This window comes from Heloderma suspectum, chromosome 2, assembly GCF_057233095.1.
Source record: "Heloderma suspectum isolate Gila_16-S chromosome 2, 16-S_ref, whole genome shotgun sequence".
Lineage (NCBI taxonomy): Eukaryota > Metazoa > Chordata > Lepidosauria > Squamata > Helodermatidae > Heloderma > Heloderma suspectum.
The window spans coordinates 393,932,734-393,957,696 of NC_139459.1; the positions used below are offsets into that span (position 1 = coordinate 393,932,734).

The window sequence follows — 24,963 nt, forward strand, 5'->3', positions numbered from 1 at the left end:
GAGTTCAATGATGTGATGATGTGTGAATTCATAATGAAACTGGGTCATCCATGAGGTCGTTCATAGCTAGCCAAATCCCTGCTCAGAGCCAAGGCCTCCTGCCTTGGACCATTCACTTCCACTCCACCTAACCAACCTCACAGGATTGTTGTGAGCATAAAATAGGATATCAGCCTTCACCCTTCCCAACAACAGATCTGCTAGGACATTTAGGCTGGAGTCCCCATGGCTTCTTTGTTGTCCCCATGGCTTCTTTGGCTAGATAGCAACCTGAATAGAAGCAAGGGCAGCCAGAGAAAGAAAATTTGTACCTTGTGGGCCATGCACAACGGTCTTTTCTGTACACAGCAATACCCCCGAGTTAACCAGTTAAATTTATCATTGCCAGTTTAATTACCGGATTAGTCTATCTTTATTTATTGATTAAAAATATGTGTACAATGCAAGCAGATGCTTGTCAGGATGATGACAAAGGAGGAGAAACAAAATCCAAGTGTGCCATCAATATTTTGTAGACCTAGCACATTTCTGGTGATAGAGACTCTCCAGGGAACTACAAGATCTTAATGGCCTATACTGTAATATAATGAATCGCTAGCACTTAGGATCAGATGCCATCTTCTGTTTTCATCATAAGATGTTCCTTTGTATTCAGATTAGGCTTCAATACAATAATGTAGCTCTTGGGAATAAAGATGCAGCCCAGCAAGCCAGCACTGGAGGCCAAGATAGAGAAGACCTGCACGGCAACTGCATATTTCCCCTTGGTGCTCAGGTAGGTGGGCACAAAGGACACCCACACACTGCAAAAGACCAGCATGCTGAAGGTGATCAGCTTGGCTTCATTGAAGGCCCCAGGCAGCTTCCTGGCTAGGAAGGCCACTGTGAAGCAAAAGGCAGCCAGGAAGCCCATGTAGCCAAGGGAAACATAAAACATGACAACAGACCCTTCATTGCATTGCAGGGTGATCTGTCCAGGCTGGGAGTGCATGTCAGAGTCAGGGAAGGGTGGAGAGACTCCCAGCCAGATGGAGCAGATGACAAGTTGGACACTGGAACAAAAAATGACAATGGAGTTGGTCAACCTCTTCCCTAGCCATTTTCTCACTCTGTTCCCTGGCTTTGTGGCCAGGAAGGCCAGCACCACAGTGATCGTTTTGGCCAGCACAGATGAGACAGCGACCGAGAAGATTATACTGAAGGCTGTTTGGCGCAGAAGACAATCCACTTTCCTTGGCCGGCCAATGAAGAGGAAGGAGGACAAAAAGGAAAGCAGGAGTGAGACCAGGAGAATGTAGGAGAGGTCCCGGTTGTTGGCTTTGACTATTGGAGTGTCTAGAAATTTAATGAAGAGTCCTAACACAAAGCCTGTGGTTAATGTCAAGAATAGGGCAAAGGAAACCAAGGTGATCCCCAAAGGTTCTGTAAAGGACAGAAACGATATATTCTTGGGGACACATTGATCCCGGTCTCTGTTTGGCTGCTGATGTCCTGGACACTTCTTGCAATGATCCGCATCTGAAAAGAAGGAGAGTGACTTCAGCTTCACTGACATGTATCTGACATTTCACTGAAACATGTCAAATGTTTCATTTTGGGAGAAAACATGGGGATGTGGAAGAGGTCAGGAAACAATCATGGTTTGGATCCAGGACCCCACGTCCATGAAAGGAGGGACTTTCTACGAGAGGAAGGGCTCTGCATCCGGAAGTGGCTCCACCCAATTTTTGAGGAAAATCCCCCCCAGCTCACCTCATTCAGCAGGGCCTCTTGTCTCACTGACCAGGTTTGCATGATCACTCACAAGGACCTTCCTCTTAAGCCCCGCTCACAGCTCCGTATGTATTATCACAGTAAGGATGTTTCAGTTTACGTCTGTATTTAAGCCATGGCTGGCTACAGTGCATGGCAGCTGCCCGTTCTGAATATTCAAGCCACAGCAGAAGCAGGGCTGACATGCACCGTAACCCCCGCGGCTTAAATTTAGAAGTAACCTGAAACATCCTTCGTGTTTTAGTACACCGAAAGCTGTGTGCTGGGCTTAAGAGGAGGGGTCCATCCCAATAGCCAGAGAAGGATGCATTGAGTCCCCCCGCCCTGCACTGTATCCCAGAAATTGCCTTCCAAGGTCATTTCTTTCAACCCACTTTATGGAATTAATGACCGAGATTCAGAGTACAGATGCCAAGAAGAGATCTGCATTCAAAAATCTCTTCCAAATCTTCACAGAAAATGTTTGACTGAATATTTAATTAATTTGTTGAAAGGATGTTTAGCCTGCCCTTCATTAAAGACACTGAGGTGACATGAAAAGTGGAATAATAAGATATCAACACGAAAACTAGAATTAAAACACAAGAGCATCAAGATTCAAGAGAATGAATAACACCAGGATTGAAACCAGATTCACTCAGATGTGCTGGAATGACTGGGCAAAGAAAAGACATCTCCACCTGGTGCCGGAATATCATCACAGCCACAGCAGGGGAGGGTATTCCTTTAGTGGGGTGCCACAACCAAAAAGGCCCTCTTTCCAGTCAACTCAAACCTAATTTCTGATAGTGGGGGGATCCAGAAAGGAGCCTCCAATTAAAAACATAGGGTTCAGGCAGACTCAAATATTTGACTTCAAAATTGGCCCTTTCCACTTAAGTCACCCACCTTCCTGCATGGAGATTGTCCCTTCTGCACATGGAGCGCAAGCATAGCAGCAAGGTGGCATTCCTTCCTGAATCTCCTTGGCGTATCCAGGGGGACAGCTCTCAACGCACCTGGAACGAGGCACGGTCTGGCAACCAAAAAAAGGAGCATGAAGGCAAAGTTGTGACCTATATTTGTTTCTATGGACACGGGGTATGGGAAGGAGCCAATGGGATCCAATCCCAGTGACTCCAAGCCCTTGTTTCAGGGAAGCACTTCTGATGCCCCCTGAAAGAACATTCAAAGCTGATGTGTTCAGGCTGAAAAGCTGGCACAGAAGGGGAGGGAGAATGAGCTTTTCTTGGCAGACCACTCTGGAATCTACGAGCCACAACAGGAAACACTCTCCCTTTTCTTCATGGACCAGCAACACCCTGTCCCACGAATGGAAGGGCAAACAGGCAAAACAGTCTGCTTGCACTCCTGTTCTGCTTTTCCTTTCCTGTAGCCTTTGATGCTGCCACCAAGTGGGAACTGTTATTGCTCTGGCTGTCTCCCCCAAACCAGCCTTGAACCTCCCTGGGTCTCAGATATCTGCTTTAGGTAGTGTGGAGTTTGGCTATGTGAAGTTGGGTTGGTAACCCCGCACCCCGAAAAAGAGGCCAGAACATTTCCCATGACCAAGTTGGAGGTTTACTCAAGAAATAAACATCCATATAATAGGGGTGATCAAGCTGCAGCTCACATGGCCATTTCTGTGGGCCCTGCAATATCCCTTTGCCACTGTGATTGCTGCCAAAGGCTCTGTTGGACTTTATAGTCCCCTTGCTTCCAGAGCAAACTTCTTGACCTTGATATTCAAGCTATATTTTGACCTCTAAACTAGTATTATGGGAGAGGGAAGAAAAGAACTCCCTATCCATGTAGGTATTTATTCGATGGTAAGTCCCACAATACTCGGTAGGACCTCCTCCCAGCAAGCATGCATAAGATTGCAGCCAAAGTCCCAGATGACTGTGGGGTGTTGGACTCGATGGACTTAGAGTCCCCTTCCAACCCTACTATTCTATGATGATTCTATGGATCCATGAATTATTCAACAAATTAATAGAGGGAACACTTAACAGATGTCACAGGCAATATCGTGAAAGAAATCATTTCCCCTACCTCATTAAAACGCGTGGGCCATACAATTGCTTCTGGGCTAATGGTGAGCTTTATGTCCTGCGTTGCCTGTCCTTCTACACTCCCAATTGTCACTCTGCGATAAGACATATTGGGGAAAAATATCCAATTCCTGATATCATAGTTGACTGCATCCTCAGACAGATACAGTCCGCCCATGGAAGTGTTAGAAAAATGGACTTCTCTAAGGAAAGTGTGAAGCTAGAATGACAGAGAAAACAACCGGCATTGGGAATATATGAAAGCACGATGGATATCTCAGCCCACTCACTTCACACTTGAATCTCCCATGAATAGAGTCTGTTGCGCACCTGCACTCAGTGGATGACTATTGTATGTGTGTGTGTGTGTGTGTGTGTGTGTGTTTGCTGTCACAATTGAGATACATTCTGGAGTCCCCTGTTTCTGCTCGAGCATTTCGGAATGACCAGATGCAGGGTCATCATTCCTTCTAATACAAACATGAGTTTCCCCATGCTTTTGCTCAGGTAGCCAAAACTGCAGCACTTACACACGAGACAGAGGTATCGGTAGATTCATGCTAACCCAAGGCATGCCCTATACATCTCAAAAAAAATGCCGTAAAGGGTGGGAGGTGTTTAAGAGCCCCAAAATACCTCAGTTTTGGGGTATTCAGTGAGTGAATTTGGAATAATCTGACAACTGCATTGGAGTGGTGAGTTGAATGGGGTGGCTGGAAAGGGAGGAGGAGACACATGGAGATTAACGAGGGGCAGAGAGAACCATCTCATTATGTGGACAGGGCATTTCCTGGTTCACACTGAAAAGTTGTTTTTAAATGTCCCCAGAGGCAGTGGTGAGAGCTGTCCACAGAAATCAAGGCAGAAATCCAAGATTGATATGCAGCCTGGAGTGGGCACCAGTTTGTCCACTCCCCCCCAATCCAAAAATTTAGGAGCAAAGAGATGGGTTCCTGCTATTCTTATTTTGTGAGATTTCTTTTTTTAACCCATCAGGTGGGTGTAGTTCCTTCTGCTGCTGTGAGACTGTCACAGTTGGGGAAGATCCAGTAGATCCAATTGCAGTTCTGTGCACTGATAAAGATCAATCAGATTGGTGTCACTGGGTATTTTTCAGCCCTACTTGAGGAATTATTTACGTACTTTCGGGGAGCCAAAAAAAAACAAAACGGGGGAATCCGGGGCATGCAGACGGCAGAACGGGGTGGCCCTCGGCACTGCGGAATCCTTGCAGAGCGGAACCTCTCTGCATGGATTCCACGGGGATGGAACGGATCACCTCCCGCCTCCCCACCCATGGATTCCCCACTGGAATGGACGGTGGGGAATCCGCACATCCCTAATTCAGACTGATGCTCATCCAATGCCCGGAATGGGCCATTCCATAGAACAATTGGGCAGGGCTAAATATACCACTCCTATCGACCTGACCAAAGGGGATTGGCAAGTGTCATGGGCTCCTTGGAGGCCTCTCTCAGTCTAATCCAGTAGCCAAGTCCAGACACAGACAAAGGGATTCCTTTCAAAGCTTTATTCTTCTTTTACAACTTAACAACTCTACAGGTAGCAACTAGATCTGAGCAGCTAAGTACCTATGCCCTACGTTGAAACAGTTGGTCCCCGTTTGAAAGGGAATTACTGGCAGACCCCTGAACTTAAGGACTAGGGAGAGTCCCTCCCCTTTCCCCTTGGATCCTCGGGGCGCAGCCATTGTTTGCGCGCCAACCGGGCACTGCACCTCCTTTTCGCGCCCTCCATCTGGCACCGCTCTCTGCGTCTGTGTCGCGCATCCACCAAGTCTGCTATCTCTGCTCGGTCACTCCCTGGACTGCTTTCTAATCTAGGAATGCTGGTGGGAGGAATCTCCATCAGCTGTGGGCCCTGGGAAAAAGGGGTGCGCTCCTCTCCCAGGAGCGACTGCTCTTCCTCAGAATCAGAACTACTCTGGGATTCTATGGGCTCAGTGTCCACCCTGACAGCAAGTGCCCTTGGATGAAGATGCTGCTCTGCTTTTGTTACTCATTTGGCATTGTTTCAATTTACAGTCCTCCCTCTGGGGTTGAGGAATGAGTCAAAGATCTTCCAGACACTCATTAACAGACTGCTAAATGGGCCGGATAAATTTGCCTGTGTGAATTTGGATGCTGTGGCTATTTTTAGTCAGACCTGGGACACCCATCTTGATCATTTACACCAAGTGCTTCAACAGATTCATAATCTGGAGCTTACTGTAAGGCCCAGAAGTGCCAGTTTGGCCTGGCGGAAGGGACATATCCAGGGCACTGGGTCAGGGGGGCAGTATTAAACCCCTAGATGCTAAGATTCATTCTGTCCAGGACTGGCTAGTACTGATGACCAAGAAAGAAGTCCAGTCATTCTTGGACCTAGTGGGTTACTACCATAGTTTTGTCCCTCCTTTCAGCAATCTGGTGATGCCCCTGACTGATTTCTGTAAAAAGTGGGAACTTCCTGAAGTCCAAAGGTCAGAGCGGTGTCAGTGGGCCTTTGATGCTTTGAAAACCCAGGGGATGGACCAGCCTATTCTGTGGGCCCCACACTTGAAATTCCTTTTGTCTTAGAGACAAATGCTTCTGATTTGGGACTTGGAGCTGTGATACAGCAGAGAGGCCTGACAACCCTATTGCCTATCTGGGGAAAAAACTGTTACCTGTGAAAAAAGCCTGGCTACTATTGAAAAAGAGTGCTTGGCCATTGCATGGGCCTTGGGTAAACTCAGGCCCTACTAGAGGAGCAGAAAATCCAGCTTCAGACAGATCATGCTCCACTTTGCTACTTTGCCAAAGTAAAGAGTTCAAACCATAAATTGCTACAGTGGCCCAACAGGACTATGACTTTTTAGTAGTGCATATTACAGGCAAAGACAACATATTAGTGGATGACCTATCTAGAGTGTAAGCCCCAGATGAGGGTATGGGGTAAACAGAAGCATCACTTGTGACTGTCCTTATTGAAGATCTGTCCAGAATTGTTCCAATCCAGCTATACAATTTTGTTTTTAGTGTTGCAATCAAGTAAATGCACTATCCCCTTCATGGATCACTGCCTTGTTGTGGCGAAGAGGCTTGCGTAACTCAGTGAAGCCATAAGCTATGCCATGCAGGGCCACCAAGATGGACAGGTCATGGTGGAGAGTTCTAATAAAATGCGGTCCACTGGAAAAGGAAACGGCAACCACTCCAGTATTCCTGCCAAGAAAACCCGTTGGAACATATGACAAGGCTAAAAGATATGATGCCGGAAGAGAAGCCCCTCAGGTTGGAAGGTGTCCAATATACTACTGGGGAAGAGCAGAGGGAATTTCCAAGCAGTGCCAGAAAGAGTGAAGTGGCTGGGCCAAAGCCGAAAGGACACTCAGCTGTGGATGTGACTGGTGGTGAAAAGAAAGTCCGATGCTGTAAAGAACAATATTGTTTAGGAACCTGCAATGTCAGATCCATGAATCCAGGTAAGCTGGAGGTGGTCAGACATGAGATGGCAAGTTTGAACATCGACATCTTGGGAATCAGTGAACTAAAATGGACAAGCATGGGCGAATTTAATTCAGGTGACCATCATATCTACTACTGTGGGCAAGAATCCCTTAGAAGAAATGGAGTAGCACTCACAGTCAACAAAAGGATGGGAAAAGCAGTACTGGGGTACAATCTCAAAAATGATAGAATGATCTCGGTCCAAATCCAAGGCAAACCATTCAACATCACAGTAATTCAAGTCTATGCCCCAACCACTGAGGCCGAAGAAGCTGAGGCTGATCGGTTCTATGAAGACCTACAACACCTTCTAGAACTAACACCAAAAAAAGGATGTCCTTTTCATCATAGAGGATTGGAATGGTAAAGCATGAAGTCAAGAAATCACCAGGATAAAAGGCAAGCATGGTCTTGGTGTACAAAATGAAGCAGGACAAAGGCTAATAGAGTTTTGCCAAGAGAACACACTGATCATAGCGGACATGCTTTTCCAACAGCACAAGAGGCGACTCTACACATGGGCATCACCAGATGGTCAATATCGAAATCAGAATGAATATATACTTTGCAGCCAAAGATGGAGAAGCTCTATACAGTCAGTAAAAACAAGACCTGGAGCTGACTGTGGCTTAGATCATGAGCTTCTTGTTGCAAACTTTTGGATTTAATTGAAGAACGTAGGGAAAATCCCTAAACCATTCAGGGAGGACCTAAATCATATCCCTTATGAATATACAGTGGAGGTGAGGAATTTATTTAAGGGATTAGACCTGATAGACAGAGTGCCTGGGGAACTATGGACGGAGGTCCGTAACATTGTTCAGGAGGCAGCAACTCAATCCATCCCAAAGAAAAAGAAATGCAAGAAAGCCAAGTGGCTGTCTGATGAGGCTTTACAAGTAGCTGAGGAAAGAAGGGAAGCAAAAAACAAGGGAGAAAGGGGAAGATATATCCAACTGCATGCAGATTTCCAGAGAATAGCAAGGAGAGACAAGAAGGCCTTCTTGAATGAACAGTGCAAAGAAATTGAGGAAAACAATAGAATGGGAAAGACTAGAGATCTTTTCAAGAAAATTGGAGATTTCAAGGGAACATTTTGTGCAAAGATGGGCATGTAAAGGACAAAGAAGGCAGGGACCTAACAGAAGCAGATGAGATTAAGAAGAGGTGGAAAGAATACAAAGAAGAACTATACAGGAAAGATCTGAATGTCCCTGATAGTCATGGTAGTGCGTTCACTGAACTTGAGCCAGACATTCTAGAGAGTGAAGTCAAGTGGGCCTTAGGAAGCATTACTAACAACAAAGCTAGCGGAGATGACAGTATTCCAGCTGAGCTATTTAAAATCCTAAAAGATGATGCTGTTAAAATGCTGCACTCAATATACCAACAAATTTGGAACACTCAACAAAAGCCACAAGACTGGAAAAGTTCAGTTTACATTCCATTTCCAAAGAAGGGCAATGCCAAAGTGTGTTCAAACTACCGTACAATTGCATTCATTTCACATGCCAGCAAAGTTATGCTCAAAATCCTACAAGCTACACCTCAGCAGTATGTGAACTGAGAACTACCGGAAGTACAGGCTGTTTTTTGAAGAGGCAGAGGAACTAGAGATCAAATCACCAACATTCGCTGGATCATGGCGAAAGCAAGAGAATTCCAGAAAAAATTCTGCTTCACTGACTACGCTAAAGCCTTGGATTGTGTGGATCACAACAAACTGTGGCAAATTCTTAAAGAGATGGGAGTACCAGACCACCTTACCTGTCTCATGTCTCCTGAGAAACCTGTATGAGGGTCAAGAAGAAACTGTAAGAACCGGACATGGAACAACCGATTGGTTCAAAATTGGGGAAAGAGTACGACAAGGCTGCATATTGTTGCCCTGCGTATTTAACTTATATGCAGTGTACATCATGAGAAATGCCGGGTTGGATGAATCACAGGTTGGAATTAAGATTGCCAGGAGAATTATCAACAACCTCAGATATGCAGACAATACCATGCTAATGGCAGAAAGTGAAGAGGATCTAAAGAGCCTCTTGTGGAGGGTGAAAGAGGAGAGTGCAAAAGCTGGTTTGAAACTCAACATTAAAAAAATGAAGATCATGGCATCTGGCCCCATCACTTCCTGGCATATAGAAGGGGAAGAAACGGAAGCAGTGACAGATTTTATTTTCTTGGGCTCCAAGATCACTGCAGACAGTGACTGTAGCCATGAAATTAAACACCCCTTGCTCCTTGGGAGGAAAGCTATGGCAAACCTAGACAGCATAGTAAGAAGCAGAGACATCACCTTGCCGATAAAGGTTCGTATAATCAAAGCTATGGTTTTCCCAGTAGTAATGTATGGCTGGGAGAGCTTGACTATAGGAAGGCTGCGCCAAGGAATGGATGCTTTCGAATTGCGGTGCTGGAGAATACTCTTTCGAGTCCCCTGGAATGCAAGGAGGTCAAATCAGTCAATCCTAAAGAAAGTCAATCCTGATTGCTCATTGGAAGGACAGATCCTGAAGCTGAAGCTCAAGTATTTTGGCCACCTAGTGCAAAGAGAAAAGTCCCTAGAAAAGATCGTAATGCTGGGAAAGATTGAAGGCAAAAGGAGGAGGGGTCGGCAAAGGATGTGATGGTTAGTTACCATCACCGATGCAATGAATATGAACTTGAGCACACTCCGGGACAGAGCGGAGGACAGGAAGGCCTGGCGTCCTATGGTCTATGGTGTCACGAAGAGTCAGACACGACTTAATGACTGAACAACAACAACAATGGCACTATGGTACTGAAATGCTGCTTCTGATTCTTATAATCTGCATGCGTTTAGTAATTACTTTTATAGATAGTTCAAAAGAAGTAAGATGCTGGGAGTAAGGATTAATAACTTTTTGTACTTTCAGTTCTTTTATACATCACAACTGTAGTAGCTAGAGTAAGAGCTTTTCTATATATTTTGAAGTATTTTTTTCCTGGCTAGAAGTATCCGACAGTGTTATCATGGCTTTCCTGACAGGCAGTGATGAAAATTGAGATTAGGTGTATCTGTCACTGGGAAATCTGGTTCTTTTTTCACTCAGTGTAGTTCCGACTCAAATTTGCATTTGCAAGCCAAGCTGTGTGCTTTCCCTTAAACTCTGGGAGATTTTTGTGCTGGGGGTGGCCATGTTCCATAATTCATGCAAATTCCTGACCAATTAGAGTAAATTAAGGCCAATTTTGTGCAGATGTTGCTGTCATTTTGTGGAGATAGCTCAGAAATTTGCGCAAATTGCAGAAGCTGTGGTGGGGGGCGGAATGCAAAATGTTGGGAAAATCCACAAACTGGCCTCACCTGCTGCAGGTGAAGAAGGGGGCGACAAGCTCCAGAAAACAAATTGTATTGCACTTATTGATGAAATTTTGTAATATAGCAACAGAATGTTATCTTGAAGACAGTATTTTTAATGTAAATGCTTGGTTTGATTTATAGCTCCTGAGGAAGGAAGCATTCTGAAACGCGTTGAGCGCCATATATTCTGTTTTCTTGAGCACCAGCGCATGTCTCCCCCTTCTTCACCATCATACATGGCACCCACAGAATAGGGTAGTCCATCAGCTGGGTTTTCAGACCATCAAAGGAGCACCGACACTGCTCCTTCCCTCTCCGCTTCTTCTGACTTCCTGCAGACCAAGTCGGGGGGCATAGCAGGAACTGGAGGATGTCAAGAACTCTTCCTTCCTTCCTTCCTTCCTTCCTTCCTTCCTTTCTTTCTTTCTTTCTTTCTTTCTTTCTTTCTTTCTTTTTGATACTCTGACCCTGATAGGTCATGTTAAAAGTTCCCCCTTATTGCTCTACTGCTTGGCAGCTCTCTGCATTTGGCCAAGCTACAATAGCACATAGTGATGCAACCACCATTAGTCTACTATCTCGAGACAGTCCAGGCAGTTGCAGTCCTCAAGGCCACAGAAAGCCTTTGTTAATTGGGCAGAATGATCTCAGCCGTGTTCCTTGACAAAGTGCCCCCTCTCTTCTAGCGTTTGGGAACACTGCTGGAGTTAGCCTGAGATGGCTTGCAGGAGATCTTCCCTGACTTGTCAGGGGCTCAAAGATCAAAAGGGGAGTTTGAGAGGTGCCCAGCCATCTTCATCCAGTTGTGTCACTTGCCTGCAAGCTGGCGAGTTCTTGGATCCCAGACTGGGCCCTGTCATGTGGGTCACCCTGACTTCGGAAACATATAGGATAGGCCAAGATATTGCTTTGCTATTTTGCCCAAGGGATTGTTTTAACAGTTACATTTGATCTTTCGTATAACCTTCCATCCCTTTCCCTATTCCCTACACAAATCAACTTCACATCTAGGTCTAGAGTTGTGTGTGCCTCCTTCCAGGTAAACGTCAGGACTAAATTCACCACCTGTTGTTGGGTTCTTTGCTACTGTAATGTTTTGGGGTTATAGAGGGTGTGAGATTGACCCATTATCTAAGCATGCCAAGTGTGATGTGGAAGGCATGAGAGTCTTCTGGCACAGGCTGCCGTGGATGTCAAGGGGTGGCGGCGGTCTGCTTTGCCCCTGCCTACACGGAACGATGTTTGGGCAACCCCTTTTCTCCCTTCACTCCTACTAATGCAAAGTCCAAAGCAAATGCAGTTTGTTGTCCATACTATGGGTTGGAAGGAGCCGTACCTTGGAGAATGTGACTGCAATGCAGATCATGCTGAATACTCCAGGTTAGGCTGTGAGTGGTTTACAATGATCTCCACTAAGATAGGACACCTAGTTCAGTTTGGCTTGAAACTGAGACTAGTCAACTCCTTCCCTTGGCAACTTTATCCATTTTATTGTCACACTGCAGGTTGTGTTAAGAGAATAATATGCAGAAACCCCAAAGTCTCATGCACCATTGATTTGGCATGTAGAGTGGTTGCACATGTTCGAAAGTCTTCTCAGGGATCGTTGATGTGGAACTTTATCAAAACCTTCTGTAAGTCAAAGTGAAGTCAAGCAGGGCTTGCTGTTCTATATACTTACTTATTTTATCTTGAATAATGCTTTCTAACAATTTACATGGGACAGCCATTCAGCAAACTGGCCTGTAATTTCCCAGATCTCCCTAGATCCCTGTTTTTATAAGGGTGTTACATTGGCCATTCTCCAGTCCTCTGGTACAGTGGCTGATCTTAGGGACATTTTACATTTTCGGTTAGAGGATCAACCATTTCACATTTGAGTCCTTTAAGAACTCTACGATGGATACCATATGGGCCCAGTTAGTTGTTAACTAAGTGGGGACCCCATGGAATAATACCAGCAGAGACTGAGGGGGCGATGAGGAAAGTCTGACTCCAGCTCAGAAGGCTGGATCACCATCTGCCCTGTCTCAGCATGTGTTTTCCAAACAAGCAGCTTACTCCACAGGGAGCCCTACCAGAAGAGAAGCTAATTAAGATAGCGACTTCATCATGGCCACTCATACTCACAGATGGTGATCAGGCACAAGGCCAAAAGCAGTTTGTCAGATGACCCAAACTTCCCTGCTGGGCAAGTACACTGATGCAAAGCAAAGGCAAAGGCTCAATCTGAAGCTGCATGCCAAGTCCAATTCAGGCCAGCAATTCAGGATCAAGGCGCCTGCACAGATTCCAGGAGCAAATAGGGACATTGTTCCCAATGCCTGCTCTGCCTGTCTGGCAGCTTTTTATGCAACTGCAACGTCAGCTGCCTCAACGTCAGCTGCACATCCAACTCCCTCTGCAGACACTGCCTCTGGGTCATTCTCACGGAAAGATGAATCCTCAAGCTCAGGGAGGTGCAGTTCCTCCTCAGAGGAAGACTCCTCAAGGGGACGTGGGATGACACACTCAGGGCACCAGAGAGCAACCACTAGATGAAGGAGAGGATTTTAATATCAACATAGCAGGGAAATGACTAATCTCTACCAGAAGCCTCTAGCTTGGCCAATTCTGAATCACCAAAGAAGAGGAAATACATAACCAAAAACCAGCATAAAAGGAAACACCGTATTGCAGGTCAACTCCTTCACAACAGAGGACAGGCCTCTTGCAGCCCTTCAGATAAAGGACGATACTCTGTAAAAGAGGATAGGTGGCCACCCAGGAAGCTTCACAAACTGGAGTTGCCTGCCTCAGTATTGTTACTTTCTTTGTCTTTTTTCTACTTATTTAACCTCGCTCCAATATTTGAGGTATGAGATGGCATTTCCAGAGTTGGACAACGGATGGCAATTTGCAGTGATGTTGGAATAGGGAAAGAAATACCTGCCAGGGCTGCAGCCTTTGAGGTTCCAGCCTGGCTCCTCCACCCACCAGCAGCGTTCTCTTTGATTGGGAGGGATATGCAGCCTCCAAGGCATGGGCCACGGCTTGAACACTGTTGTAAATACTGTAGCTGTCTTGAGACAGGGTTCTCTCAGTCTCCTCCTGGGGCAGCATCTCCAGTTTCTCTTTCTCCGTGCATCTCGTCCAGCCTTTCACAGACAAGACATGCTTCGAATAGAAACAATGAAATGCTGTCAGCCAAAACTGTGTCATTTCCAGAGACATTGGGCCGTAGTTATCATATTTTGTCCCCCTCATTGTCTTCACCACAAAGGAAAAAGAACCATGGAAGTAGTAGAAGGATTGGGGCTGAGAAAGCACATTCAAGAAGATGTCCTGAAAAGATGTTGTGATCCAGACTTTCAGCCCAATCTGTTCCTCTTCAAGCCTTCTTTGTATTAAGATGAACGGATTAAATCCATAGCTAGAGTCCCAGGCATAAACATATACATTGACTTGTCTCCACATGACAAGCGGCTCACTCTGGAACAAGTGAAGATAATTCATTCGTACCAACAGTCTCTTTGAGAAGGCAACACAGATTCCACTGCTGATCATCAGAGGGGTCAAGGTGCTCAAGAACCTTTCTCCATTGTCATTGCTTGGAGCAAGGAGACCGATCCACGTCCACCCAAAATGCAGGAGCAGTTTGACCATTCCTGCAACCTGGGTATCTTCCTTTGGGACCGTGCGGTAGATAAAAGGAAACTGATGTTTACAATGAAGAACATGAGCCACAGAGCCGTAACTCACCTAGCAAGGCGAGGAAGAGAAAGGTGCATTGTTCTTAGGATGAAAATCAGATGACTGTAATCTCGAATTATTGATAACTAACACAGTGCCTGTCAGCATGAGGGCTGAGGGGTCTACGGGGAGTGGGGTAATGCTAAACCCCTCAAGGACACCTTGTGGTGCAATACCTCCCTGTGTGCTGCTGGAAGAAGGACTTGGCAACCTGGGGCATCCTTGTCGGTGGGGCAAGGCCTTCCGAGTCAACCCAATACCCAAACAGCAGCATCCCAAGGACAGTGGTTTATTTTTAAACTTTGATTGGTACCCCCACCTTTCTACCAAGACAAATGGCACTAAGGCAGCATACAATCATGAATAACTCTGTACCCCACCAGTAGCGAATTGCACCCATCCACTTAGTCAAAGGAGTATAAAGTGATACATTTGAGGACACTACTGGATGACGTGCAGGACTGAGATTTCTCTTCATGTCACCATTCTGCGCTGTACCGTTGCTTCTACATGGCTTCTACATTCTTAACATGGTAGAACACTAGCAACAAAATATCTGTTTGCCAATCCATGTGCAGAATGCAGCAGCTTGGCTGCTGTTGGGAGCTGCCCCTTTTCAGCATGTACCTCCTCTGCTGAGGGAGCTGCATTGGCTGCCCAATCGGTACCGGGCCAGGTTTCAGGCTTTAGTAGGGATGTACGAAAGTTCTGCCATGGATCTCGGGGAGGCCGAATGCCAGCGCATGCGGTCCCCCGAAATCGGTGGCGGAACGGCCTGCCACCCCCCCACCGCCACCCCCGGGACGAGACTTACCTTGTTCGTATCTCCCTGGCGGCGGCGGCTGCTGCAGCGGCTACGGCAGTGGTTCGGCGGCGGCGGGTATGGCAGCCAGTCTGCCGACCGGCTGCCACCACTGCCATTTCCACTTTAAAAAAAAAAAAAGTGATAGGCTACGTAACCACTTACCTTTTGGGGATTATGCTGATGGTGGGGGGGGAGGCATTCCATCCCTCCCCCCGGAATCCTGGCTGGGGGGGAGGTGCTCACTTCCTCCCCCCCGGAATCCTGGCCGGCTGGCTCCACTCCACAGGGATTCTGCGGGGTCACTGGCTAGCAGGGACGCAAATGGCAGCGGCCGTAGCTGCCAACGTTTGCGTCCCTGCAGTCAGCCCTGATCGGCTACGTAAATGTTTACGTAGCCTATCACGGCTGATTTTTTAAAAAAAACGCGCATACGCAAATGGCGGCACCCATGGGCCCCGCCATTTGCGTTCCTTATTTTAGCATGTCTTAGTCTACGTAAACATTTACATAGACTAAGATGGCGAAAATAAGGGGAATGCAAATAGCGTAGTGTCTAAGGGGAAGAAAATTAGGGGAATAAAGGGAACACAAATAGCGTAGTGTAGCCGCCATTTGCGTACACACTTTTTTTGTTTTTTAAAAAAATCAGCCGTGATAGGCTAAGTAAACATTTACGTAGACTATCACGGTGTTCTTTTTAAAATCTAGCCGTGATAGGCTTCATAAATCTTTACTCAGCCTATCACATTTTGTTGTTGTTGTTGTTGTTGTTGTTGTTTTTTAAACTGGAAATGGCGGCAGTGGCAGCCAGTCGGAAGACCGGCCGCCGCAGCCACCACTGCCAAACAGCCGCCGGAGCCACCACCGGACCTGCCGCCGCCAGGAAGATCCACCTAAGGTAAGTCCCGTCCTGGGGGGTGGGGGGCAGTGGGCCTTTCCGCCATGGATTTCGGGTGCCGAATGCGCTGGCATTTGGCCTCCCCGAGATCCGTGGTGGAACGTTCGTACATCCCTAGGTCAATATTGAAATCAGATCGATTATGTCCCTTGCAGCCAAAGATGGAGAAGCTCTATACAGTCAGTCAAAACCAGACCTGGATCTGACTGTGGCTCAGATCATGAGCTTCTTGTTGCAAAATTTCGGCTTAAACTGAAGAACATAGGGAAAAACCACTAAACCATTCAGGTATGCCCTAAATCATATCCGTTATGAATATACAGTGGAGGTGAGGAATAGATTTCAGGGATTAGACCTGATAGAGTGCCTGAGGAACTATGGACGGCGGTCTGTAACATTGTTCAGGAGGCAGCAACTCAATCCATCCCAAAGAAAAAGAAATGCAAGAAAGCCAAGTGGCTGTCCGATGAGGCTTTACAAGTAGGTGAGGAAAGAAGAGAAGCGAAAAGCAAGGGAGAAAGGGGAAGATATACCCAACTGAATGCAAATTTCCAGAGAATAGCAAGGAGAGACAAGACGGCCTTCTTAAATGAACAATGCAAAGAAATCGAGGAAAACAACGGAATGGGAAAGACTAGAGATCTTTTCAAGAAAATCAGAGATCTCAAGGGAACGCTTTGTGCAAAGGCCGGCATGATAAAGGACAAAGAAGGCAGGGACCTAACAGAAGCAGATGAGGTTAAGAAGAGGTGGAAAGAATACACAGAAGAACTATACAGGAAAGATCTGAATGTCCCTGATAGCCATGGTAGTGCGTTCACTGAACTTGAGCCAGACATCCTAGAGAGTGAAGTCAAGTGGGTCTTAGGAAGCATTACTAACAACAAAGCTCGGGGAGATGACAGTATTCCAGCTGAGCTATTTAAAATCCTAAAAGGTGATGCTGTTAAAGTGCTGCACTCAATATGCCAACAAATTTGGAACACTCAACAGTGGCCTCAAAACTGGAAAAGGTCAGTATACATTCCAACTGCAAAGAAGGGCAATGCCAAAGAGTGTTCAAATTCCACACAATTGCGCTCATTTCACCTGCCAGCAAGGTGATGCTCAAAATCCTACAAGCTAGGCTTCAGCAGTATGTGAACCGAAAACTACCAGAAGTACAAGCAGGGTTTTGAAGAGGCAGAGGACTAAGAGATCAAATCGCCAAAATTCACTGGATCATGAAAAAAGCAGGAGAATAACAGAAAAACATCTATTTCTGCTTCATTGAGTATGCTAAAGCCATTGATTGTGTGGATGACAACAAACTGTGGCAAATTCTGAAAGAGATGGGAGTACCAGACCACCTTACCTCTCTCCTGAGAAACCTGTATGAGGGTCAAGAAGCAACAGTAAGAATCAGACATGGAACAACCGATTGGTTCAAAATTGGGAAAGGAGTACGACAAGGCTGTATATTGTCACCCTGCTTTTTTAACGTATATGCAGAGTACATCATGAGAAATGCCAGGTTGGATGAATCACAGGTCAGAATTAAGATTTCTGGGTGAATTATCAACAACCTCAGATACGCAGATGATACCACCCTAATGGCAGAAAGTGAAAAGGATCTCAAGAGCCTCTTGTTGAGGGTGAAAGAGAAGAGTGAAAAAGCTGGTTTGAAAGCCAACATTAAAAAAAAAAATGAAGATCATGGCATCTGGCTCCATCACTTCCTGGTATATAGAAGGGGAAGAAACGGAAGCAGTGACAGATTTTATTATCTTGGGCTCCAAGATCACCACAGGCAGTGACTGTAGCCATGAAATTTAAAGACGCATGCTCCCTGGGAGGAAAGCTATGGCAAATCTAGACAGTGTAGTAAGAAGCAGAGACATCACCTTGCCGACAAAGGTCCATATAATCAAAGCTATGGTTTTCCCAGTAATAATGTATGGCTGTGAGAGCTGGACTATAAGGAAGGCTGAGCACCAAAGAATTGATGCTTTCGAACTGTGGTGCTGGAGAAGACTCTTACGAGTTCCCCGGACTGCAAGGAGGTCAAATCAGTCCATCCTAAAGAAAATCAACCCTGAGTGCTCATTGGAAGGACAGATACTGAAGCTGAAGCTGAAATATTTTGGCCACCTAATGCAAAGAGAAAAGACCCTGGAAAAGACCCTGATGCTGGGAAAGATTGAAGGAAAAAGGAGAAGGGGATGGCAGAGGATGAGATGGCTAGATAGCATCACCGATACAATGAATATGAACTTGAGCACACTCCGGGAGAGAGTGGAGGACAGGAAGGCCTGGGTGGCTATGGTCCATGGGGTCACGAAGAGTGGGACATGACTTAACGATTTAACGACTGAACAACAACAACAACAAAAGAAATCTAAATGTGTAACAGGGAGGAAAAAATGTCTTTGAAACCATTTGTAAGGACTGTGGTCTTCCTTTAACCTCAGGTTTTGATGCTCCATGCCCCCTTCTTGGCTCCCCTGAGGAAAGGACAGTGTGGAATTACATGGAGCTGACCTCCTCCCCACTCCCAATTCCTACCTGTGGGATTTTGTAGATGCTGGACATGGCTGAAATGTGGATGGCGATGTCAGACTCAGCCCCTTCCACAATGGCCACCAACTTGTTCCGTCCTCCGCAGCTGTAGTTGGGAACGCTGTTTGCTCCACCAGCAAGCAGGTCTATCATGGCATCGGAAGTTATTCTCCCATGGAAATGGGTCTCATAGATGTTGCAGCCCAGAGTGATGTTGGGTAAGAGCTTTGAATTCTGATTGATCTCAGACATGGCAAGAAAGAAAGACAAGATGTGCCAGTATCTGACATGTATCTGTTTTGTCCTGCTGCAGAAAGAAAAAGAACCAATGGTGACACGCTGTTATCCCCTAGTCAATGAACAAAGTCACATTCTTTCTTTTATTAATCGAAAACCCTTCCATACTTCCAATGGCTTGTTCACATGGGAGGAGACGGTCCTGCAAGTAGCCAGGTCCCAAGTCATTTGCCTCTAAAATCCTCATCTGGAAGCACCCTATGGTATAGCCAAGTGGGGATAGTGCTTTACCAAGGGAGACCAAGGACACCAGAAATTCGGAGCTCTCTCTAGCAAAGGGAGGCAGTTGGAGGGCAGTTGGGAGAGCATTAAAATTTCCAAGAAAGAATTGCTTACCTATCAATGCTGGTTAATGGGGGCTCAGAAAAGACGTATGGGTCTTGATGGGAAACATGTTTTGTAGAAATGACTCCGCTAATGAGGAGGTCTCCTGGTCTGTAATAATTGTTTGCTTTCGATTGATCCTGGATCAGATTCAAGGGGCATTTTGCCTTCTGCATCTCCCAGGCTGCACAGGGCAGCAACAGGAGCATAACAAGCAGCGGCAATGTCATTCTGGCCCTTCCTGCTCGCTACACCCCCCGTGTGACTCCAGCTCTCCCATCCAATCAGAAGAAGCCGGACAACTCTTGCAAGACAGGCTGCTGTGCCTTTGCAAATGCAATGAGCTCAGAGCCCAATACGGGTCCTGCTAAATGTCACACAGGGATAGTCCCACTCCCGCCCTGCCTGCCTGGCTGCCTCCCTCCCTGCATAAAATCTTAGCACAGGAGCTATTTCATGCACCAGAAATAGTTACCACATGCACTAAAACTTTCAGGCACCATGAAACCAGTCACCACATGTTGCCCTTCATTCTGCTGTTTAGTGTATTGGTCTCAAAGGAAATCTCCGGAAAAATAATAGTAATAGTAGTAATAATCTTTTGAGATTTGGCAAGAATGAAAAATAAATCACTATGATATAGATAATTATAAGGGGAAGGAGCATCACCTCTACACCTTTGTGGACTCTTTGCGTGGCTTGAGGCACAGGTGGAGCACAGGAGAAAAACATCTTTGCAACAACTCATCAAAGTTAGCATCATGTCTACTGTGGGTTCAGTGAAGGGCAAAGGTGAGCTTGGCCTGACATTGACTGACAAAACATCTTCACAAGAGACAGGATTAAGAGACTATTTTAGGATGCATATTGATTTTTGAACAACACTGAGTGGTCATGAGTTTCTTAGCAGCAACTGGGATTGTTGCAAACTTGGTTTCTGTTGGTGCTGGAACCTGTTGGTGCTGAAAGAAGATGATTAGTGTGCTGGTGCTGAGATCCTTCCTCTCCCCTGCACTCAGTTTTTTTGTAGGTCACTTGTCCTATGCCTCCAATGGCAGTCATTTTGTGATGGGGCCCAATACAGTTTCTTAAATTGCCAAACTTTCCAGCTGCCCGAATGGGTTGCCTACCTTTGCAATTGCACCTCTGTGTCCATCTTCTAATACCAATCTTGGTTGCTTGGATGTACTATATTATAGCAGCAATGAGCTTTGTATTCTCTCCCTCATACTAGTACACAATCTCACTGCCCCCTGTCTCAGATCTTTTCCTGAGTCCTGAAACCTTCTGTCAACCAAATTGAATGTGCCCAGAGTTACTTGAATATTCATGTTTTCTTGAAATTCTCACTGCGGGAGAGGGGTATTTCCCTCATGCCCTGCTTGTGGGCATCTGGTTGGCTATGGTGAGAATAAGGATGCTGTACTGGACTTTAGGTCTGATCCAGCAGGACTCTTTTTATTTATTTATTTATTTATTTATTATTAAATTTGTTAATCACCCATCTGGCTGGTCACCCAGCCACTCTGGGCGATGTACGGCATATAATGGAACAGTTTAAAACAATAAAATTCTACAATAAAAACATTTTCTAAAATACCCTAACCCACCCCAAATGCCTGCCTGAACAACCACATTTTTAATGCATGGCGGAAACTCATTAAAGAGGGGGCATGACGGAGTTCCCTAGGGAGAGAGTTCCACAGAGTGGGGGCCACCACAGAAAAGGACCTCTCCCTCGTCCCCACCAGTCTAGCTGTCCTGGCTAATGGGACAGACAGAAGGCCATCTGAGGCTGATCTTGTTAAGTGGCCTGTCTGGTGTTGCTGGAGGCGCTCCTTAAAATAGGCTGGGCTGGAACCCATATAGGGTTTTAAAGGTCAAAACCAACACCTTGAATTTATCCCGGAAAACAGCTGGTAACCAGTGCAACTCCTTCAGCACTGGAGTGATGTGATCTCACTGGTGGCTGCCTTTAATCAGGTGAGCCGCTGCATTCTGTACCAGCTGCAGCTTCCAAACCGTCTTCAAGTGTTACCCCATGTAGAGCACATTACAGTAGTCTAAATAAGAGGAGACCAGGGCATGTACTACCGATGGGAGCAGATGGTCAGGAAGGAAGGGGCACAGCCACTATATCAGATGGAGTTGGTACAGCGCTGTCCGGCTCACAGCTGCCACCTGAGCCTCCATGGACAGCTGGGAGTCCAAAATGACCCCCAGGCTGCGGACCTGGTCTTTCAAGGGTAGCTGTACCCCATTCAACACCAGGTCAACATCCCCCAGCCTCCTCTTGTCTCCCACCAAAAGTACCTCGGTCTTGTCAGGGTTCAGCTTCAGCTTATTCCTCCCCATCCAGCCACTCACCATCTCCAGACATTTGGACAGGGATTCTACGGCCAACCTTGGTGAAGATTTATGTTCTTATCCTACTGTTATCCTGTTATTCTCAATGCACCTGTTTTGCCAATGGGCAAAGGTTCTTTTAGGATTCAGAAGCAATAGATACACAAGTTGATCAAAGTCAAGGACTTTATTAAAGAGCAGGCAAAATGACACAGAGAAACATAAAATACTGATACTGAGCAAGAAGCTTACTTCTCCTTTCCGTTTTCAGGAGCCCCAGGTGAACAGCAACAGGGAGACCCCAGTCAAATGGCTGGCATGCAGCACCTCCACGGTCCCGGTCTGCATCAAAGTTCTCCCTGGGGGACAACCCCTTGGGGACCTTTATACCTAAAATCTCCTTTGGCTACATGCAGTTTGGAACAGCAGCCGAATTAATCACAGCTTTTGCGATGGTCAGATTTTCAGGTCTCATGATGTTTCCACATTCCTGTAGCACCCGAAAGATAAGCTAAAAGCGAGCGGACAGTAGCCAACGTAATACATTTAGAGATCCTCCTGTATTTCAAGGCTGTATCATCCCAAGCAGATAACTCACCTTGAAAAAGAAAGAGCCAAGCCAAGAGGCTTGAGGACCCTTAAGGGGGCCTGGTCCTTCAGGTCTCTGGGAGATTCAGGCATCAAAGGAACAGTTTGTGCCATGTCCTCAGGATACAGTAGTCTTCCACTGCATTTCCTCTACAACAGCCTTTCTCAAATCTCTTCCCGTGTCCTATTTTTTCTGCTCAGTTAATATACTGGTCTCAAAGTTTCAATCAACACAGTCTTGATTCTTCTTTCCCCTCTTCCTAATCCACACCAACAATCATGTTGGCAGAGAAGGAGAAAAGGCTCTTGGAAGTGGTTGTGAAGGGTGTACTTCAGAGCATCTCTACACCAGCCTAAAATCCCGCATTTGAAACGGGGCGTTCTGCTTCCATTTTAAATGCAGGATCACAACGGACTCCCTTTACACATGCTTGCTTTCCCCCCTCCCCTTTCCCTCTCCTTCTCCCCCTTATCTGAGCCTTCCATATGTTTCACTGATCTAGTTCCTCTTCTTGTGGCTAGGGATGTGTGAAAGTCACTTACCTTTTCGAAGGGGGTGATTCGCGGTGGGGGGGAGGTGCTCTGCAGCTCACCCCAAAATCCTAACCCAGCCGGCTCCACTCCAAGGCAGCTCCACAGAACCGCCAGCCGGATGCATTCACAGGCGTGCGGAGCCTGCGGACGCAAATGGTGGCGGCTACAGCAGCCGCCATTTGCGCCCCTGTCTTTCGCTGTGATAGGCTAGGAAAATATTTATGTAGCCAATCACAGCAAAAAAAAGGAACGCAAATGGCGCCCGCCATAGCTGCCACCATTTGCGTTCCTTATTTTTGCCATGCTAGGCTACGTAAATATTTACGTAGCCTATCATGGCCTCCACAGGGATACAGATGGTGTACCTGTATTAGCTGTGATAGGCTACGTAAGTATTTACATAGCCTATCACGGCAAAAAAATATTTATTTATTTATTTATTTCATTTCTATACCACCCAATAGCCAAAGCTCTCTGGGTGGTTCACAAAAATTAAAACCAAACAACACACAATAAAACAATTTAAAATATATAGAACATTAAAACCACAATATAACAATACAACCACAATAAAACCTAGCAGCAGTGCAGGAGTTTAAAATACAGATTTAAAACAGCAAAGATAAAAATTTAGAAAGCTAAAATGCTAAAATGCCTGGGAAAATAAAAAGGTCTTCACCTGGAGCCGAAAGGAATACAATGTAGGCGCCAGGCGAACCTCACTAGGGAGCTCATTCCAGAGCCGGGGTGCCACAGCAGAAAAAACCCTCCTCCTAGTAGCCACCCGCCTCACTTCCTTTGGCAGGGGCTCACGGAGAAGGGCCGCTGATGATGATCTTAAGGTCCGGGCAGGCACATATGGGAGGAGGCGATCCTTCAGGTAACCTGGCCCTCAGCCGTTAAGGGCTTTGAATGTTAACACCAGCACTTTGAATCGGGCCTGGAAATGGACTGTCAGCCAGTGCAGCTGGAAAAGTACTGGTGAAAAATGAGCTCGCAGGCCAGTCCCTGTTAACTATCTTGCTGCCCTAAATGGTGAAGCGAATGGTGGCCGCAGACGTGGCTGCCATTTGCAAAGCAGCACGAACGGCACCAGGGAAGTGCTCTGTTTCGCGTGCCTTTTGTGGGGTGGGGGGGTAGGGGGCTTCATTCCACCATGGATTTCAGGGGGGCAAATGCACTGGCATTCGGCCTCACTGAGATCCATGGCGGAATTCTTCTCTGACATCCCTACTTGTGGCTTTTCCTTTTTCATGGTGGGAATGCAAGCAGGGTAATTTGATAGCTTATTATCTCCGATATATTTAAAAACGGTATAAAGGTCGTTTAGCGCAGGAGACCCCATGGAGGTTCACGACGTCATCTACAGGGACCACAGACTTCCATGAGTGAGCAATCTCAATCGCAGGTTAAAAGTCCAGTGTGAAGAGGCCCTCAGCGATATGCAGAATACCTACTCTAACTTTTGTTTGCTTTCTCATACCCCTGGCAAGGATCCTGGGTTTTGAGACAGATGTTTCTTCTAACTCTGTTTATTTTCATTTCAGTTTGGAAGTTTTATTTTTATTTCAAGTCCTGTTTCTGTACTTGCTATGGGAGGGGGGATTGAGGTGTTAATATTTAAGACTCCTGATTTCTGATTTAAAAGTTTGGAAGTGTTGCTGCAGTTAAAACAGAGGAAGAACAACTTAACAAGGACTTTGGTCCAGTAATAATCTCCCAGCATGATGAGACTGGTAATGTCTTTTTTTACTCCTGCTTCCTCTCAGAGGGGATGTGCATTCTGCAGGCAGTCAAAGCCAAGTTGCCCTTAGGTAACTTAGCCAATAGGAAACGTTTTAGAAAGGTGCTGTTTTTCTCAAAGAAAATGTCTACCACACATACACATAAGAACATGAGAAGATCCCTGCAGGATCATACCAAGGGTCCGTCCAGTCCAGTATGCTGTTTCCCACAGTGGCCAATCCGATGCCCATGGGAAGCCCATTGTGATTTCGAGAGGCTTTCCTTGAGTGGCCAGCCATGGTTTATTACGGCCAGAATTTGTTTCCTTTAAAATGTTTTATTAGTTTTAATATGGTGCTTTATTCTATTTGTTGTCCACTGCTCCAAAAACTTTTGATGTGGAGCGGTATATAGGGGTGCACGAAAGTCACTTACCTGGTCTCGCAGCTTTTCGCAGTGGGGGGAGGTGCTTCGCTGCTCCCCCCGCGAAGTTCAGGCTGGGGGGGAGGCTTCCCGCCTCGCCCGGCCGAAATTCAGGCAGGGGAGGAGGC

General features: G+C 46.2%; 1 protein-coding gene across 1 annotated transcript; it reads right to left on the minus strand.

Annotated features, from left to right (window-relative positions):
• Positions 1-396: 396 nt before the first annotated feature.
• On the minus strand, positions 397-24,963 carry LOC146356474 (vomeronasal type-2 receptor 26-like). Its single transcript, XM_084841198.1, has 4 exons — positions 24,848-24,963; positions 18,605-18,905; positions 2,662-2,788; positions 397-1,518 (listed from the first exon to the last, which is right to left on the minus strand). Exons 2-4 carry the CDS (start codon positions 18,848-18,850, stop codon positions 608-610), a joined length of 1,284 nt encoding a protein of 427 aa, XP_084697324.1. The 5' UTR covers positions 18,851-18,905; positions 24,848-24,963; the 3' UTR covers positions 397-607.

Excerpts from the sequence above, each read along its gene's own strand:
- LOC146356474 (XM_084841198.1), bottom strand. The coding sequence starts at position 18,850 with ATGTCTGAGATCAATCAGAATTCAAAGCTCTTACCCAACATCACTCTG. Across the intron at positions 2,789-18,604 it reads GCATCTACAAAATCCCACAG|ACCGTGCCTCGTTCCAGGTG; the intron begins GTAGGAATTGGG and ends TTTGGTTGCCAG. Across the intron at positions 1,519-2,661 it reads GACAATCTCCATGCAGGAAG|ATGCGGATCATTGCAAGAAG; the intron begins GTGGGTGACTTA and ends CCTTCTTTTCAG.